Source organism: Ciona robusta, chromosome 14 (genome assembly GCF_009617815.1).
Source record: "Ciona robusta chromosome 14, ASM961781v2".
Lineage (NCBI taxonomy): Eukaryota > Metazoa > Chordata > Ascidiacea > Phlebobranchia > Cionidae > Ciona > Ciona robusta.
The window spans coordinates 1,055,520-1,073,352 of NC_143248.1; the positions used below are offsets into that span (position 1 = coordinate 1,055,520).

The following is a 17,833-nucleotide window of genomic DNA, read 5'->3' on the forward strand; positions in this document are numbered from 1 at the left end:
TTCCCAATCCTACTATATACTAAAGATGTCCCATCTCCCCCCACCCTACTATGTGTTAGAGGTGTCTCATCTTACCCCAACCCTATTATATGATATACACATACTGCAGATATTCACGCGGTATCCATTTTGGAAATGCAAAATAAAGGCGAGGAATTCAAATTAAAGTTTGACGTGTTTGAAGGAATATTCGATCAAGTACGAAGCACTCCGCTTGCTATCATTAGCATTGCGGGGCCGTTTCGTAAAGGAAAGTCATTCATGCTAAACTTACTATTACACTACTTAATGGAAGGCCAGGTAAGGCGCTAAAGGGTGTATGTAGACCTAGTTCCCAGAACGTAACCGTTTTGCATCATTACGTTATAGTCCAGCGACGTCTACAAAGACAAAAAAGCACAAATCCGAAATATTTTTAACTGGAGAGGCGGAGTCGAACGGACGACAGTTGGGATCGAGATCACAAACAAGCCGATAATGGTTAAAGACAAGAGTGGAAAGGTGCTACCCATATTTGTTTATTTTCGCTGTTAAAAATCATAGCAACTGACCGTACGTTGTATAAAATAATCTACAAAAAATAATCACTCACATAGTAACATACTTGGTAACTCGTAAGCTGGCGCGAGGTGTATGAAACAGAACATCCGTGATATAACGACTGTCGTTTTCCGGCCACGCGAGGATAAAGTAAGTGACATTCCCTACATTCATTCATTCATGCAACTCTTAGCGAGTTGCTGTATTTTTCATGGACACTCAAGGTATGTTTGATCACAAAACAACCGGAAAAGGATGTTCAGCCATATTTGCCATGAGCACTCTACTCAGTTCGATGCAAATCTACAACCTTTCGGGTCATATTCAGGAGGACCATCTCCAGTATTTGGAGGTATGATTTAAGTGATAAGGTGCTGGTTAAGACGCTTGGCAGTTATAAAGTATGGCTTATTCCAAACGCAAGTAGCCTACATATAGGGAAGACGGGAATAAAGGTAAAGGGACCCGGATTTGTAAAATTACACCTGTTGTGTGAATCGTTAAATTAGTCCTTATGTGTTTTAATATATTAAATTGTTTTCAATTAATAAAAGAATGATAGTACCAATTTGCCATATCACTCAAAGGCCGTGATATACTTGGATATGGGAAATATTAGGTATGTGGTTAGCCGTCCCGTTTTACCCCACTTTACTATTGAGATGATGTTGAGACAATATACTACTTTAACCTGAATCATATACTCCCTATAGATATTTACAAACTATGCGAGGTATGCTGTGGAACAGAAACAACATGCCAATGCCTCAACATGCCCGTTTCAGGTAGGAACCAATGGTGCAAATAAATGCAACTATAGATATTAGGACTCATTCTAACATTGCAAAGGAACATAGGTGGTAACTTGTAAGTTGGCATGAGGTGTATGAAACAGAACATCAGTGTTTTAACCACTGCCGTTGCCCACTATGTGAGGATATAGAAGTTACATTGATTTTCATGGCAGGGACTTATGTTTTTGCTGCGAAACTGGGAAATGGCTGACTATGAATTCGGACAAGCAGGAGGGGATGAATACTTAGCTACAGTTATGGAAGAACATTTGCAAGAAAATGTATCAGTTCGTCAAAACATGAGCAACAGCTTCTCTGATATTGGATGCACACTAATGCCACACCCAGGAAAGAACGTTGCGAGGCGTAAAACAGCAATTAATAATAACATCGAGCTTTCAGGTAATGCATTTTTACTATAAGCTATTTGACGATAAATGATAAAAATTCCACAGATATAGATGAAGAGTTTTTGGATGAAGTTTATAATTTGGCAAAGTACTTGTTTAATCAAGAAAGTTTGATTGTTAAAAAGTTAGATGGTATCACAATTACTGGCGAAGGTCTCATCGATCAGGCAATTGAATATGCAAAAATACTCAGCAGTGGTGAAGTTCCAAAAGTGGTTTCCATGCTTCAGGTATTTTAGTCACAACTCTGTTAAACTATTGAAGTGTGTTACTTAGTATTATGTAGGCGTATTACACATGTATTACACAACATATGTATTATGTAAGGGTATTACACAGCAAAAACTGTACTGAACCTCCATTTTTCAGGCTAACTTAAAAGCTCAGTTCATTCAGTTTATCCGGCAATTAGAAAGCGAACACGAGGACTTTATGGATCAGCAGGTATTGTTGGATAAACTGCTAGGTCTTTTTTACTAGATGTAAATATGTTTTTAACTGTAAGCGTGTTTTAACAATTGTTGTTTTGTCTCTATACCCTGTCTTTTCAATTAAAATATTTTTAAATCTTCGTTAGCGAAATCAAAGAGTTTTATTATTAAGCTACAGAGTCAAACTTTTTTCAGGAATTATGTAATTTTAAACTTTTTCTTTCATAACCAGGTAGGCAGTGTCTACATTTTCAGCGACAAACTGGAGGAAATGCATGAGGATCAATTGGTAAAGGCTTCAAATGCTTACAGGAAGCGTGACATATTAGATAAAGAAGAAAGTAAAGCCAACAAGGATAAAATGGAGAGGAATATGCGCATTGCGTATTGGAAAGCAATTTCTAAGAATGAAAAAACAAAGGTTGGTAAAACTTATAACTTTTAATGAATTCTGCGAATCTGGCCCTGATCTGGTGCTCATAGAGTTAAACGATTTTTGTGTAAAGAAATACAGTAAGGATCTGGTGCTAAGAAAATGTAACAGACAAAAAAGTTGGTTGGCAGCACTGACTAGGAATTACAAATGTTAAACTATTTGTTTATATAGGAAGGAAGAATGCAACTTATTCGTGAGAAAATAGAAATTGTTTCTTCATTCTACAAAAACCAACTCGAAAAGGTTAGTGTAATTTTGAAATCACTTTCTTTACATTTTGATTACCCCTTAGTTTTATCATTATAAGTGTGATAGATACAAAAGTGAAGAGACCTTGGGCACAATAAGAAGAAAAGCTGTGAGCAAGTTTCATGAACTAACAGGAGAATACGAAAGCCATTTAGTGAAACAACATATATCCCCACTAGATCGTGAACTTGATTTAATATTCGAAGAGTATGAACAACAAAGAAAAAAATTGGAGGTGACAAAAGCATTGAAATATTATAATTAAACAACTATAAATTTAACATAAATACAATGTAATTTATACTTTAAACCAAATGTGGACCAGTCACGAAAAAAACTGTTTTTAACACTGCTAAGATATGGGTTCAAGGTTGGACACTGCTGCCATTGTGGGTGTAGATGTCTGTAGCGGCAATTGCTCCAACCCAGTGGTCACTAATAGGTTGTCCAAATTGTCAGCCATACATTTAATTAAACAAAATGTTATGCGACTGTCTTTGACCGCCACAATGCACGGATAAATAAGTTATCCATTTATTTACAAAAGGAAGAAGATGAGAATGTATTAGAACCAATCATTACAAGGTTGAGGGAAAACTACATTCAAGCCATGGACAAGGTAAGGATGAGATTCAAGTTTATGTAACTCAGTTTAACAATTATGAATGTATGAATGAATGTTACTTTGTGCTAGAGTAAGACTTACCAAGTATGTTAATTTGTGGGTGCTTTTTTTGGGAGGTATTTTACTTTATTTCTGAATAAATGTTCCATAGACAGGAGTAAGGATTCTAGTTTTTGAAACTCAACAATTATACAATATGTCTAAACAGGCGGTGGATGGTAAGATCTACATTGACAATTTAAATAAAGTTCACGACACAGCTTTCACTGAGATGATGAAGGAACTTGACGAGAATGAAGAATGCAGGAATACAAAAAAGAAATCTGAAAAAAGACGTCAACTCGAACATGAAGCGAATAACCATTTTATTCGGCTTCGGACGCAGAACGAGGTTATAAATTTACTTACAATCAAATTCAGCTATTATATATTTATCCAACCCTGTGGTAGCTGATGGGTTGTCCAAATTATCAGCCATACTTATAGAAAAATGATCATCCACAAAGTTACATACTTGATAACTCGTAAGCTGGCATGAGGTGTATGAAACAGAACACCCGTGTTATAGCGCCAGTCATTCCAGCCAGGCGAGGATAAAGCAATTTACATTCATTCATGCCACAGAAAATCATAGAAAAAGAAGTATTGCCGATCATCAATAAAGCTAAAGAAGAATACAGAAAAGCTTCACAGGTGGGACATCATATATCTGTATATACAATATAGTTTTTAATAAATAAACACAACACCTCAAGGCAAGCCGTGATACGTATGTACTCGAAGAAGAAATACAATCAGGTCATAAAATTGCTGAGAAAGCAGCCAGAGGTATTGTGGAGAATTCGTGTGCTGGAAAAGAGACTTGGTTCATTCAGAAATGCAGAGAACACGTCAAGTCATTTAGCCAGTATGAATTACAAGCGCTTCTTCGAAAAAATAGTATGCGAAAGGTAGCTAAAAATAAGTGATAATGCTGTCCGGCGCTGTGGCAAAGTGATTAGCGGGCCTGCCTCTAACCCAGAGTTGATGGGTTCAAGGCTCCTCGCTGCTACCATTGTGGGCGTATGTGTCTTTGGGCAAGACGCTTAACGGCAATTGCTCCAACCCAGTGGTCACTAATGGGTTGTTCAAATTATAAGCCATACAAAAATCCAAAAAATCATCACCTACACAGTAACATATATGGCATAAGCTGGCACGAGGCATATGAAACAGAACGTTTCTGTAATAACGACTTGTATGTTTTTGGCCCCGCAAGGGTAAAATAAGTTATATTACATTCATTCATTTTTAATATGGCCAACATAGGTTTATTGAGTTTTATTTTTAATTTATTGTTTACACCAACAGGCTCAAGCGACCCAAAGATTCTTTCAAAAAAGACTTTACCTCGCCAAGGAATACTTTAAGAACAATTTTGCAGTAGGTTCTTCAATTGGGTAACTTTATGGTTTCTTCAAATGTTACTTGTTTATCTTTAATTGCGTAACTTTGTGGTTTTTTCAAATAGTATTTGTTTAACTTTATTTGTTTGACTTTATTGTTTTTTTCAAATCGAATTTACAGACATTGCAAAATAAGTACGTGGACCAAGAAGTCCTGGAGAAAATGCATGAGAAAGGAATGAAGATGGCACTGAGTACTTTTCAAACTTATTCTGGGCCACCATTGGAAGAATTCACTGAGCAAATGGTGATATTGAAAGCAGAGGTTGAAAAATTGTTTAAACAAGCTAAAGCAAACAACAGAAGAATTGAAGTAATTTTAATTGCAAATGGTTATTTTTGTATTTAATATCAATTTTCATGGCACAGATAAAGATCAAGCAGAAACTCAATCAGTTTTATGAAAAACTGGCAGTGGATTACTTAACTATGATGGGAGGGGTAAGGTGGTGACGGTTTAATGGTTCCTATCAGTAAAATGGATTTTCTTATACAGGCTACAAGAAAACGATACATAAGTTTAAAAGCATTGTTGGTAGCACACTGTCGGTTCAAAGAATTGCTTACAGCCGAAGTTGAAAAAGCAATTCGATATGAACAGATTAGGGAATCTTGTATTGAAAGTTGTAAAGTGGTTTTGGAAAAAGAGTTTAAAGAAGTTGTTGGCAACACCTCACAACCAGAAGAGGAAACAGGTGGATGGTTCAAAGCATTGGGAACACAACTTGGAGCACTAACTGGTCTTATGAATGTTACCATTAATGTTTCAATGAATAACCTTGCATCAGTAGCATATCTTAAAGGTTTGGGATTGGAGTAGGGCCAGTAGGCAAGCTGATGTTGCAGATAAAAATAACAATTGATTTGCCATAAACTGTGTATAAAACAAGTGTAAAACTAGCTTGCAATTCACTGCATGTGATTAGGTTATTCTTCAAAGTTTGATATTATACTCACATTGAAATAAAATCTGCTTCAGTTTGTTTGTTTGCTTCTTACAAAGTCAGAACAGGTTCAAGGCTCGCCGTTGCTACCATTGTGGGCATATGTGTACTTGGGTAAGACACTTAACAGCGATTGCTTCAACCCAGTGGTCACTAATGGCTTGTTTATTGAAATTGTAAGTCATACAAAAAAAACAACTCCCCACAAAGTTACATAAGTGGTAACTTGTAAGCAAGCATAAGGTATATGAAACAAAACATAACGACTGTCATTGCCCTGCGACGCAAAGATAAGTAAATTTTATTTATCATTTATTTATTAATACACACAAATCTTTTTTATACATTTTTTGCGTTTATTAGTATTGTATTTAAAACACTTGCCAAAAACTATAAAAGAAAAGTTAAAGTAAATGCATTTTAATCTAACAATCGAAATTTTCAAATTTAATTCTTGTTGTATTCTTCAGCACTGTATGGATTCCCATTCTGTATGTAGGAACTTCCAAGTCCATATAAATGGCCACAAAATTTCGGAATATTCATTTCGTTGTCAAAGTACTTCTGTAAAATACAAGAGAGCACGGCTGTAATTATTGGGCACGTTCCGAAATAAGGGTTGGAAAATATAATAAGATAAAAAAGATTTGTATATACATAGTTACAAGGTACAACTCTGGCACCGTTTGATTTGTTAAATTTAAAATTTATTTATCTCTTGGAATACAGTAATGAAGATCAGATTACAAGGAGATATAATACCGCAAAAACATTATTAGTTATCAATAGAACTTAAAACAAAATTCGTTCCGTTACTTGTCTATTTAAATAATGATATGAAATACACTAACTAACAGAAGGGATATTTAATAACGCAACAATATTATTTTGTTTTCTAATTATAAACAGTGATAATGAAATAGACTAACTGCCCCAACCTCTCTCATCTTAAAAAATGTCATCCCAGTAAGCAGGCTGTCGCTCCCAGCTTGATGTTGAGTTCCAACTCTTTCCACTTCCAATTGTTCGGAAACTTCTTGCAACCCTCCCTGCATAAATGACAAAGAATCTATTATTTTATTAAATTTTACTTCTACGTATGTATGGCCAACAATTGCTTCAACCCATTAGTGGCCACTGGGTTGGAGTAATTTTTAAGTGTCTTGACCAAGGACACCTACATCTATAATAAAAGCAGCAACGAGCGTTGAAGCCATTACCTTTGGGTTACAGGAAGATCCTAACCACTGTACTGTTAGGTAAAAAATTAAAAGCAACCTTTAAAATAGAAAACTAATCTGATGTTTACACAAAGTGAGGGGCCCAAGTGTTGGGGTTGCAATTACAACTTTTGTATTATATATATACATAAAAAAAGGTTATCCCATGTAATTATTTGTGATACTAAATAAGTATTGATTCTCAAAATGTACATATATATATTACTTATCTTAATAAAAATATTGTACATGGTGTATTAAAAGTAAACTGAACTGACATGCACTCTACAATATTAAATGAAACATGTAAAATTTACCTTTAAATTTTTGCAACTTTTCATGATGTATTTTATATCATAAATCGTTGGGAAAAACATTTGTAGTAATTCAAAAAATAAAGATTCATCCATTGGCAGATTATTGTTTGTTAATATCTTTAACAAGTATCCAAAGTCGTAACCACTAAAAAACAATTAAATATATATATTATATATATATACCAAAATAATTTCTATAACTTATAATAGATAGTAATTAGGGTATTAAATGTAGTAGCTTTATTATTTATCAATGTCAACACTTTTAATATTTTTATCAAGGCATTTTGTGAGTAATTATTTAATAATGCCAAATAGCAGTGTCTGTTTGCAGTTAAAAAAGTTTAAAAAACTGGAATAATTAACAGAAAACAAAAGAATATATACATATATATATATATATATATAGAAATGTTTTAAAGGTTAAAGGTGAAGGTATGAGAAGAAGCTGACTGACCAAATACACATTATTACAGAACAGTGCAAACTTTTTTTGCATACAAAACTATTATAAAAACTAAATACGAGTTTATAAAACAATAACATTTATAACTCAATACCTGTGGAAAGAAACCCATTTAACATTTTCCATTAATACAACACCAGATGACATCAACAACTCAGCAAAATACAAAGGTTCAATTCCATCCGTTTCATGTTGTTTAAACTGAATTCCAGAATTGTTGAGCAAATCAATTGAGTCTTGAGCGTACATATCTTCACTATGGGAAGTAAGAAACAGGATAAGTGGAAAAAATATATTTCACTGCATACATAACATACCCATGTTAGGCACCTAAAGTTAACCAAATATCACAATAAACTTTTAAAAACTATGGAAGTAGGGTAGGGAAAGATGGCTTCTATTTTCTTGCCCCACTTGGTAGAAAACAAAGAACATTTATAAATTTATAAAACTGTATCCCCACAAGTTCACAACTTTCATGCATGTTGTTAAATATTTAAAATTTTAAGATTTGGAAATTATGTGCGAAAGGTGTCCCGTCTTCTCCCACCCTACTATTTTACTTACGTCAAGTTAAACTTAAAGTTGAACTGCCAAGTAGATACATCTGGTGGTGTTTCACCATTTTCATCCATAAATGTTAAACCAAGTTGAATAATTTTTAACATATCTACATTACAGCGCAGAAGCTGATATTGATAATCGGAGTTGGTTCGAAATTCTCCAATAGGGCGTGCCACCACCCCGGGGAATTCTGTGTCCTAAAAAAATTAGGGTAAGTGAAATATATCAGTAAACTAAAACCATACTGATATTTTACAAATTTAGTAAACTTAAGTCTGACCTAAGAATCTGTTAAAATAAAATAACCATGTTACCACTTAATAATTTATTGTTGAAGTTGTAACAATATTAAAATAATTTTTACCATTTTTCTATTAAACAAACATATTTTTTATTGTAGTCAGTTTAAAAACGAAATTCAAGCCTATACACAGAAATTTCATTTTTCTGGCAATTTTATAAATCGTAGAAGTGTCTATTTTGACCAAGAATGTTGCTGCTGCAACCCCACATTACTGTGTGGCTTTCAACACATAGAAAGCTAATATATCGATCAATATTCAAGAAATATTAGGATAACCAATTCTAAACAATGGCGAACTACAGAAATTGGTGTCAGTGAAACATCCCCCCACCTTATTTGCTAACCACTAACCCCTAACTACTAACCCCTATAACCACTAATCCCCTAACTGCTAAAGTATACCAACCTCGAACACTTTCCAACAGCCTATTCTGCTATTTATCAGAGGATTTTTCACTAGTGTCCAGAAATTTTAGCTGGTAAGGCTATTACAGAAGCTTATTTTGGTATTTCACAATAATTATAAGTATTAATGGGTCTAAAGTTTTGATTGTTATTCATAAACATACATCGTAAAACTCACCATCGCAACATAGTTGTATTGCTTCACAGTCTTCCTGATCGCTTTAAAAACGCTTTCCACATTGTTTGCCCACACTTCTACAATCGGGTCTTCAGTTTGTCCAGGCATAACACATAACCAAGCAACAACAGCTTGGTCGATTACGCTGTAAAAACCAATACAATCTCGCCGAGAATATACTCAAGCACCAAGCAGTCATTTTGACAAAAATATAACTTTTACGAAAAAAGTGTTGCCAAATTAAATTACAATAAAAGCGCAGAGTAAAAAAGAACAAGGAAGTACTTTGTTTTATCTACTACGAACTAAATTTTGCACTACTGACATAAAAGACTCCAATGTACAAAATACGCGTTACTATCTGGATTTGCACCGTGGGTGTTTGAATCGACTGACAGTTTTCGTTACATATTGTGAGAAATTAGACTGCCTCCAGTGAGGATTGAACTCACGACCCCTGGTTTACGAGACCAGTGCTCTACCACTGAGCTATAGAGGCTGGTGGGTGATGCTGCCTTCAGTGAGGATTGAACTCACGACCCCTGGTTTACGAGACCAGTGCTCTACCACTGAGCTATGGAGGCTGGTGGGTGCAGCAACGCATGGTTAACGACCAAATGAATGAACCAATGAATAAATGAATGTAACTTACTTTATCCTCGCGTACCTGGAAAACGACAGTTCTTATATAACACGGGTGTTCATACACCTCGTGCCAGCTAACGAGTTACATGTATGTTACTTTGTGGGTGATTAACTTTTATTTCCCTGTTTCATCAAAAGCGTCAAGCTCAACATGTCTCATATGCCTTTATAGCTCAGTGGTAGAGCACTGGTCTCGTAAACCAGGGGTCGTGAGTTCAATCCTCACTGAAGGCAGCATCAACCACCAGGCTCTATAGCTCAGTGGTAGAGCACTGGTCTCGTAAACCAGGGGTCGTGAGTTCAATCCTCACTGGAGGCAGGTTTTACTAAATCAAAAAAATATTCGCAACATTTTAACACCCTTAAGGCAACCGACAAAATGATATGTTGTATTGAATAACTAACACTGTATACTGCGACACAACGTTTAAAAAGCGCATGTTTTAAATTTAACTCTAATCTTGATCTAGATTTCTATATGACATAAAAAATAGAATGCTGTAAAATACTTCCAAATTAACTGAATATAAAAGTAAAATGTATCTGTAAATGGCAAAAATTAGACCGTCTTTGAACGTAGTTTATCAAGTTTCTGTAATGTAACACAGCCATGATGAGATATAGGTGTGGGCATGTTACATTCCAATCGAAGCTTGTGTGTCTCAGGGTCTAAGTAGCTCACACTAACAAGCGCCTTCCCGCTTTCGTCCCGACCCCCAACGATAAAGATCTACAAAATGTATAAAAATTAGAAATCATATGTTTCTATTCTATATAAGCGAATGAGTAAAAGAATGAACCAATAACTTATTTCCCCCTTGCATGGCAGGGCAACGACAGTCTTTATAACACGGATGTTTTGTTTCGTACACCTCGTACCAGCTAACGAGTTACCATGTATGTAACTTATTTATCCTCGCGTGGCAACCACCTTTGTTATAACACGGGTGTTCTATTTCACACACCACTAGCCACTATGTCAAGGCGCCAGACACTTATTAGTTAAACTTACTTTATCATTGCACAACGTCACACCACAGCTTGCCCGTGCGCATGATAGGTCTTCTCCAATCTTGGACCAGATTTCTTCTCTTGTGTCAAAGCATAAGATATACCTCAGCGTTCCACCTACCACGTATATCTTCCCTCGTAATGCAATTGAGCTCAAGCATTTTGCAGCATCGGGCATTGGGGTACTAAGTCTCCAATCATCGGTGTTCGGATCATACACCTAAAAAGTTTGCTGTTTTATAACAGTTTCCGTTGCAAATCAACAATATTTTTTCAAGTTCACAAACAAATCATAACATAGAGTAACTTTCACTTTTTGAGTAATAGTTTAACTCTGGCATAAATCTCCGCCATGCCTTTATACCGTACGATTTCACCCATACACATTAAATCACACTTTAAAGTGAATGAAAAGGTGTCTCACCTCCCCCCACCCTATACTATATTATGTATTGTATTCATGTAGCATACCTGCACTTTTTCAGTTGATATCCGAACACTTGGTCCACCACCCACGACGTAAATGCGATCCTCGCTTTCACAAACTGCTGCTGAACTCACCGCCTCTCGCATATTTCGTCGCTCAATCCATAGGTTTTCCCTATAGAAAGTAACTCTGTCAATTTTGAATGAATGTAACTTGTTTTACCTTCGCGTGACGGGACAAGACAGTCGTTATAACACAGGTGTTCTGTTCATACAGCTCGTGCCAGCTTACGAGGTACCATATATACACTTACAACGTAAATATTTTTTTTTTTGGGGGGGGAGGGGGTTATTTAGATTTATTCATCTGTATTGTATATGTCTGACAATTTACACAAACCATAAGAGACCAATCGGTTAGAGCAATTGACGTTTAATGTATTGCCCAAGAAACACACGCCTACAATGGTAACAGCGACGACCCCTTGAACTCTAGGTTAAACCAACCACGATAACCACTTAGCTGTTCCACAGCGCCGTTTTTTAATTAAAATTCAATAACCTTTCGACCTCGCACAAGCTGTCTATAGTGGCCATTCGAACATTACCTCTCGTCGTATTTCTCAAGGTTGTCAACCCTCAGTAAGCCATCATATCCACCGACAACATAGATATCACCCATACAGACAACCATACGGTGGCGCCATCGCCCAGTATTGAGTGAAGCCATTTGAACCCACCTTCGAAGCGACATAATGTACATCCACGTTTCCTATATAAAATTTGTGTTTTAATTCAGTTCATTGGTCAAATTTAGGTGTTTAAATGTATACGTTCGAAGCTAGACGCTGCTACCATTGTGGGCGCATGTGTCCTTTGGGCCAGACACCTAACGGCAACTATACAGAACAGAATGCATAGTTCCATTTAAAAAAAACAAAAGTCAAAAATGCAGACGTTACTTTGTAATACAAATGTCACCTTTTTTGTTTCCTTTCCGCCAGATATGACCAAGTTATTTCTCCACGCCGTGCAAGCAAACTCCGCCCATTTAGCTTTTTCGCCACCTTCTAACCCAACGTCTAAAACCACACCATCACCGGCTTGCACCATATACTTAGTGTTAGGCAGCTGGCACAAACTTGCCCGGGTTTTATGTTGGAAATCGAGAACGCAAACTTCGTCGATGAAGCTGTCACGGTTGTTGCATCCACCAACGGTTACAAAAACCTGAAAGTTTTTAGATGTTTCATTTTTTTAGATGTTTCATGTTCAATCCAGTGGTCACTAGTGGATTGTTCAAATTATGAACTATACACAAAAAAAGTTAAAAAAACAACATACAAAGTAACATACATCCCTAATTGGTACCTCGGAAGCTGACACGAGGTGTATGTAACAAAACACCCGTGCTGTTATAACGACCGTCGTTATATTCAAGTTACATACAACACTCTCCCCCTTTACAAACATTCAATACATACCTGGTGCAACGTAGTGTTGTGCCTTGGTATTACTTTTCTATCAGTTACACCACCAATAGTGTGGTATCTGCGTGCTTCCATCATCATATCATAGACTTCCTCATTGCAACGAATCAACTCGTTTGTTTCAACATGACGTACGAAGTAGTTCTGATTAATCAGGGGTAGTTTTACCTGAAAATTTCCAAGCGTTTTTAACTGAAAACAAAACTTTGACATTTTTTACATTTTTCTATAATCTTACATTTTTGCATCATGTGGTAGGGTGGGGGAAGATGGGACACCTTATCATTCTACTTTCTCGTCCCATTTGGTAGTAAACAAAGAAAATTCATAAAATTATAGACTGTAACCTCACGACTTTCATAGACCGATGTTAATTGTTAAAAACATGATCAGGATATTTAGATACCATGTGCTAAAGGTGTCACATATTCCCCAACCCTACTATATACGAAAATATTCCAGCCTACGTGGCGCAGAAGGTTTGGCAATTCCGACTTTCTTTTCCCTGTGTCATGTTGACACCAAAACATTACAGCTTCGAACACGTCTTCTTCATTTGCAACATTGAGATCGTCTCTACTTAGTATGACTTCGAACAGTTGGGAAGACATGCACAAGTAATCTGAGCTCTGTAAGAATAAAAACTAATCAGATATACATTACCACATACAAGTTAACAGACTTGAGAGTTTACGGTTTTTATTGAAAATGCACTTCTAAAACGAAGTTGAATATAACTTGCTTTAGTATGGGTTTAGCGAAGCATTAGCAAAGCAGTCATTATAACACGGGTGTTCTGTTTCATACACCACATGTCTGCTTACGAGTTACCGATTAGGTATGTATGTTACTTTGTATGTAACTAATTTATCCTCGAGTGGTAGGGAAACGATAGTCGTTATAACACGGGTGTTTTTCTTTCATACACCTCGTGCCCAAATACGAGTTGCCATTTATGTAGCTTGATTGATTGTTTTTGTTACCACATTTATGCTAGAACAACTTACACTGCGCAGATTGCTAAAATGTGTGACGCATTCCAGAGTAGCGAGCTGCTGTAACTCAGTGAGACTATGTCTCTGTGCAAGTTCCATGATGCCTGGTGCGTTTTCTATGGAAAGTTGTGATGCGAAGTAGTTTGCACAAGCTTCCATAACTCGGGTGAACTGTAGAAAAGATATTATATGTTTTAGGACTATACGTTATCTTATAATTCTTTACGCATATATCCTACTTCTGTTTCCATTAGAAGTTAAACTTTGAAATAATTAAACATAAAGAGCTCGTTGTTTAGGTGTAGCGACCACAATTTTTCTCCATCCCCTACCAGTCTACCGTAATCGATAAGTCAAATTAAGTTAATATTATAAATATAATAACACATGTTTAATTAGGGAAGATTAAACAGTTTAACTCTTGTTTTTGTTGTATTAGTAATAACAACAAAGCTAATGTCTATAAAACAAGTTTGCAAGAAACCATAACATGTTATATTTGCAAATATTACACAGTTCGGGCTATACACATCATGTATACCTATAAGTTTGTGGACGCAATCCCGTAAAGAAAGAATTATATATTCTATATATGGGTGAAATCCTACGGCGGTTTATGTCAGAGGAACAAACTTTCGTTTTCTTTAATTTTCCAAGAGATAAATAAAAAATAGTGGTATGTCATAAATGGAACTAAAAAATAAAGCAGAGTATTGCACTTTACCTGTAAAAGACTTGCAGCCTCTAATACAGTCTGAGCGTTTTCGGTGTTTATTTCAAGGTACGAGGTGTAAGCGTATCTGATCAATACTTTCATAACATCAATGGTGACCCCTTTGATTTCAACACTGGATTGGTCTCTTTCTCGATAACTTGCGCAGAACATCGCCCTGTGTAGTTTAAGAGTTGTTGAAAGTTTAATAACGTAAACCATAGTCAACAATGCAAAAAAAGTAAAATATAATCACCCACAAAGTTACGTTCGCTGTAACACGTATAAGCAGGCACGAAGTGTATAAAACAGAACACCCGTGTTATAACGATTGTCGTTGTCCTTCCATGCAAGGATAAATAAGTTACATACATGGTTACTTATATTTCGTACCTGAAGTATTGGCTACTAGCTGCTAAAATAATACGATGACAACGAAAGCTGTGTCCTTCTACTTCTATTATGACGTCAGTAAACCGCGAATCCTGTGCCATCTCTCGAATGGAGTCCTGTGTAACATTAATGTATGAAAATATGGATCAAATATGTATACCTTATATCCAAATATGTATACCCACGTATATGTGATAAAGCGGGTATGGGCTAAGCGGTTTTACATTAAGTATATTTGGGAAAGCAAGAATAAACGGAATTTAAAAACACATCTAATTTGATATGTGCCTTTTAGCTTAACGAAAGATTGACCGTTTACGAGTTACCACGTATATGTAGGTATTTATCCTTGCTATGTAGGGACAACCACAGTCGTTTTAATACGGATGTTCTGTTTCATACACCTCGTACCCGCGACACAAATGTCATTTTGTAGATGATGTATTTATTATTGCATGGCTGACGATTTAGACTACTCATGCAGAACCAATGAGTATGACAATTGCCGCATCTTGCACAATCACACATACGCCCACAGTAGTATCAGCATCGAGCCTCGAACCCGTATCCTCTGGGATTGAGTCATCCACTAAAACAACTTTACACGACGACGAACCCATTAAACTATGGTTAATTTTGTGTGGGTTTATTTTCTTTAACTGTAATCTGAACGTATCTGTCCAAATTATCCACCATACATACAAAACTTAAAAAATCACCCTCAAAGTAATGTATAGTGGGGTGGGGAAGATGGGACACCTATTCATTCTATTTCCTCTTCCAATTTGGTAGTAAGCAAAAAAATTCAAAGAATTATGAAACTGTATGTTCACAACTCCCATGCACCGTTGTTAACTGTTTAAAACACGATCAGGATATTTGGATATTATTTGCTAAAAGTGTCCCATCTTTCCCCACCCTACTATACATTGTAACTCGTAAGCTGGTACGAGGTGTATGAAACAAAATACCCGTGTTATAACAACTGCCGTTTTCCGGCCACGCGAGGATAAAGCAAGTATCATTCATTCCCACATTACCTGTATAACAGTAGGATAGCATGGGTCAAAATATTTGTAAAGTGAACTCTCCCCGTTACTTCCCTCTGTATTGTTATTGTGAGGAACATCCGGAGGTTGAAGAACTGGACCAGCAGTTTCACAACCTAACAATAAACAATGTTAACACGTCCCCCGCTGAAAGTTTATTTATAGAAAAAAATACAACGAAGCATTTCTTAAAATTAAGAAAATACGAAAGATCGTTAAAGCTTTTTAAATATTTGATAAACAACAAATATAATCAAGTGACATTGGCTACGTTAAACACGATTTCTATACAGCCTTAATATAGATTCATTCTTTTACATGCAATACTTTTTCATGGTTATAAAACGAATAAAGCTCATCACTATGCTATACAGTAGGGTAGGGGGAGATGGGACACTAGAATGAAGAGGTGTCCAATCTTCCTCCAAACCTACTATAAATAGAAAGAACGATTAACATGATTACATACCTTTGTTGTCTTTTGTGTTCGAACCGTTTTCTTGCTTCGTTGTTTCTTTACTATCATCAGAATCGCAACAACATTTTAATTTGCACTGACTTTTCTTTGCGAGGAGAGGCCGCTGAAAGAGATCTTTCATTTCGACAAACACGCAGGGTGCTTCCGGGCTACTGTGCTCGCGCGAAATATTCTCTGGTTCTTGGTCGCTTATTTTAGGACAGTGTTCTTTTGTTTCACGTGTTATGTTGGAATATATGAGATTATCAACTTTCTCACAAGAAGAAGAACTGACTGCAGAATTTTGGGAACTTGAGCTAAACGATTCGTCCGAATACAACTTGGTTTGCAACTCGTCTTTCTGCGTGCTGGCTAGTTGCAGGGACGGTAACGCAGTTGCTAAAGACGCTGCAGCAGCATCTGTGGAATCAGGGCTTTCATTCCATTCCAGTGGGGAGTGTTCGTTCGAACTCGGGCTCTCAGGGTTATTAATATCCACAGGCAAACTTGTGGGTTTCTTTTTCCGCGTAAGTTTTTTTAAGACTGTATATTTCTTTCGAACTACTTCTTCTTTAGACAGTTTTCGTCTAAGGTTGCTGTGGTTGAATTCTTCGTTCGGTGAGTTTGGTTCGCTCATAGAACCGTGGTTCGAATACGCCGCCATTTTAATACACACAACGCAGCATTAACAGTTTCTAAACTCACATAATTCGAAGCACTGCTTTCAAAATACAGTTTTGAATATAGTAGGATGGGGGGAGATGGGACACCTTTAGCACATAATATTTAAATAACCTTATCGTGTTTTAAACAATTAACAACGGTCTATGAGAGTTGTGAAGATACGACTTCGTAATTCTTTGAATGTTCTTTGTTTACTACAAATGGGACGAGAAAGTAGAATGAAAACATGTCCTATCTTCCCCTATCCACTATACAATCTACAACTCATGTATAACTACCCTAACTTAAATACCAAGTAAACTAACAAGGAAATACCCGCTCTGTTCGCTGCATTCACACCACAAGTCACTGACTCACTGCTGGTTTGCAATTCCCCTGCACTGTACACTGGCAAAGCCGGATATCGGCATTTCCTATACGTAACACAACACTAGCTGTCTACAGTACTATACTTATTTTTATATAAAACTGCACTGTATTGCTTGTCGGATGTTTTCAATGCAACTGTGTACGATTGCAATATGTAGCCCTGTAAACGACTTATACATATGTCTACCATTATACAAACTATCCATACAACTACTGATGCCTGGCCGTATCATTAGTGACTAACTAACATTCCTAATTGATTTATTAACCTAGT

At 36.3% G+C, this 17,833-nt stretch overlaps 3 protein-coding genes and 4 non-coding genes across 9 annotated transcripts; 3 read left to right on the forward strand and 4 right to left on the reverse strand.

The window, feature by feature from the left end:
• Positions 1–321: 321 nt before the first annotated feature.
• LOC149724733 (uncharacterized) lies at positions 322–5,913 on the forward strand. 3 transcript variants are annotated; one of them, XM_089892045.1, is made up of 17 exons: positions 322–501; positions 734–892; positions 1,254–1,325; positions 1,508–1,736; positions 1,790–1,974; positions 2,114–2,188; positions 2,408–2,596; positions 2,783–2,854; positions 2,919–3,095; positions 3,408–3,479; positions 3,694–3,876; positions 4,110–4,178; positions 4,241–4,435; positions 4,836–4,907; positions 5,052–5,243; positions 5,300–5,371; positions 5,427–5,913. In XM_089892045.1, exons 1-17 carry the CDS (start codon positions 478–480, stop codon positions 5,748–5,750), a joined length of 2,361 nt encoding a protein of 786 aa, XP_089748171.1. In that variant the 5' UTR covers positions 322–477; the 3' UTR covers positions 5,751–5,913. The 3 variants fall into 3 exon arrangements, with proteins under 3 accessions (XP_089748171.1, XP_089748173.1, XP_089748172.1); XM_089892046.1 differs by lacking the exon at positions 322–501 and adding an exon at positions 515–690 and having other exon boundaries at positions 765–892; XM_089892047.1 differs by lacking the exon at positions 4,241–4,435.
• Positions 5,914–6,209: 296 nt separating this feature from the next.
• LOC149724734 (CCR4-NOT transcription complex subunit 7-like) lies at positions 6,210–9,530 on the reverse strand. Its single transcript, XM_089892110.1, has 6 exons — positions 9,329–9,530; positions 8,445–8,638; positions 7,972–8,133; positions 7,412–7,556; positions 6,813–6,923; positions 6,210–6,438 (listed from the first exon to the last, which is right to left on the reverse strand). The coding sequence occupies exons 1-6, from the start codon at positions 9,434–9,436 to the stop codon at positions 6,322–6,324; spliced, it is 837 nt and encodes a 278-aa protein (XP_089748236.1). The 5' UTR covers positions 9,437–9,530; the 3' UTR covers positions 6,210–6,321.
• Positions 9,531–9,755: 225 nt separating this feature from the next.
• Trnat-cgu (transfer RNA threonine (anticodon CGU)) lies at positions 9,756–9,827 on the reverse strand. The gene has a single exon. It is a non-coding gene; the product is annotated as a tRNA-Thr (tRNA).
• A 13-nt stretch (positions 9,828–9,840) lies between these two features.
• Positions 9,841–9,912, reverse strand: Trnat-cgu (transfer RNA threonine (anticodon CGU)). Its single transcript has one exon. It is a non-coding gene; the product is annotated as a tRNA-Thr (tRNA).
• Positions 9,913–10,135: 223 nt separating this feature from the next.
• Trnat-cgu (transfer RNA threonine (anticodon CGU)) lies at positions 10,136–10,207 on the forward strand. The gene has a single exon. It is a non-coding gene; the product is annotated as a tRNA-Thr (tRNA).
• Positions 10,208–10,220: 13 nt separating this feature from the next.
• On the forward strand, positions 10,221–10,292 carry Trnat-cgu (transfer RNA threonine (anticodon CGU)). Its single transcript has one exon. It is a non-coding gene; the product is annotated as a tRNA-Thr (tRNA).
• A 49-nt stretch (positions 10,293–10,341) lies between these two features.
• LOC149724739 (kelch-like protein 6) lies at positions 10,342–17,639 on the reverse strand. Its single transcript, XM_089892043.1, has 12 exons — positions 16,519–17,639; positions 16,041–16,165; positions 15,001–15,116; positions 14,620–14,785; positions 13,908–14,066; positions 13,368–13,529; positions 12,895–13,068; positions 12,392–12,640; positions 12,019–12,182; positions 11,456–11,585; positions 10,986–11,204; positions 10,342–10,703 (listed from the first exon to the last, which is right to left on the reverse strand). Exons 1-12 carry the CDS (start codon positions 17,168–17,170, stop codon positions 10,533–10,535), a joined length of 2,487 nt encoding a protein of 828 aa, XP_089748169.1. The 5' UTR covers positions 17,171–17,639; the 3' UTR covers positions 10,342–10,532.
• Positions 17,640–17,833: the final 194 nt, after the last annotated feature.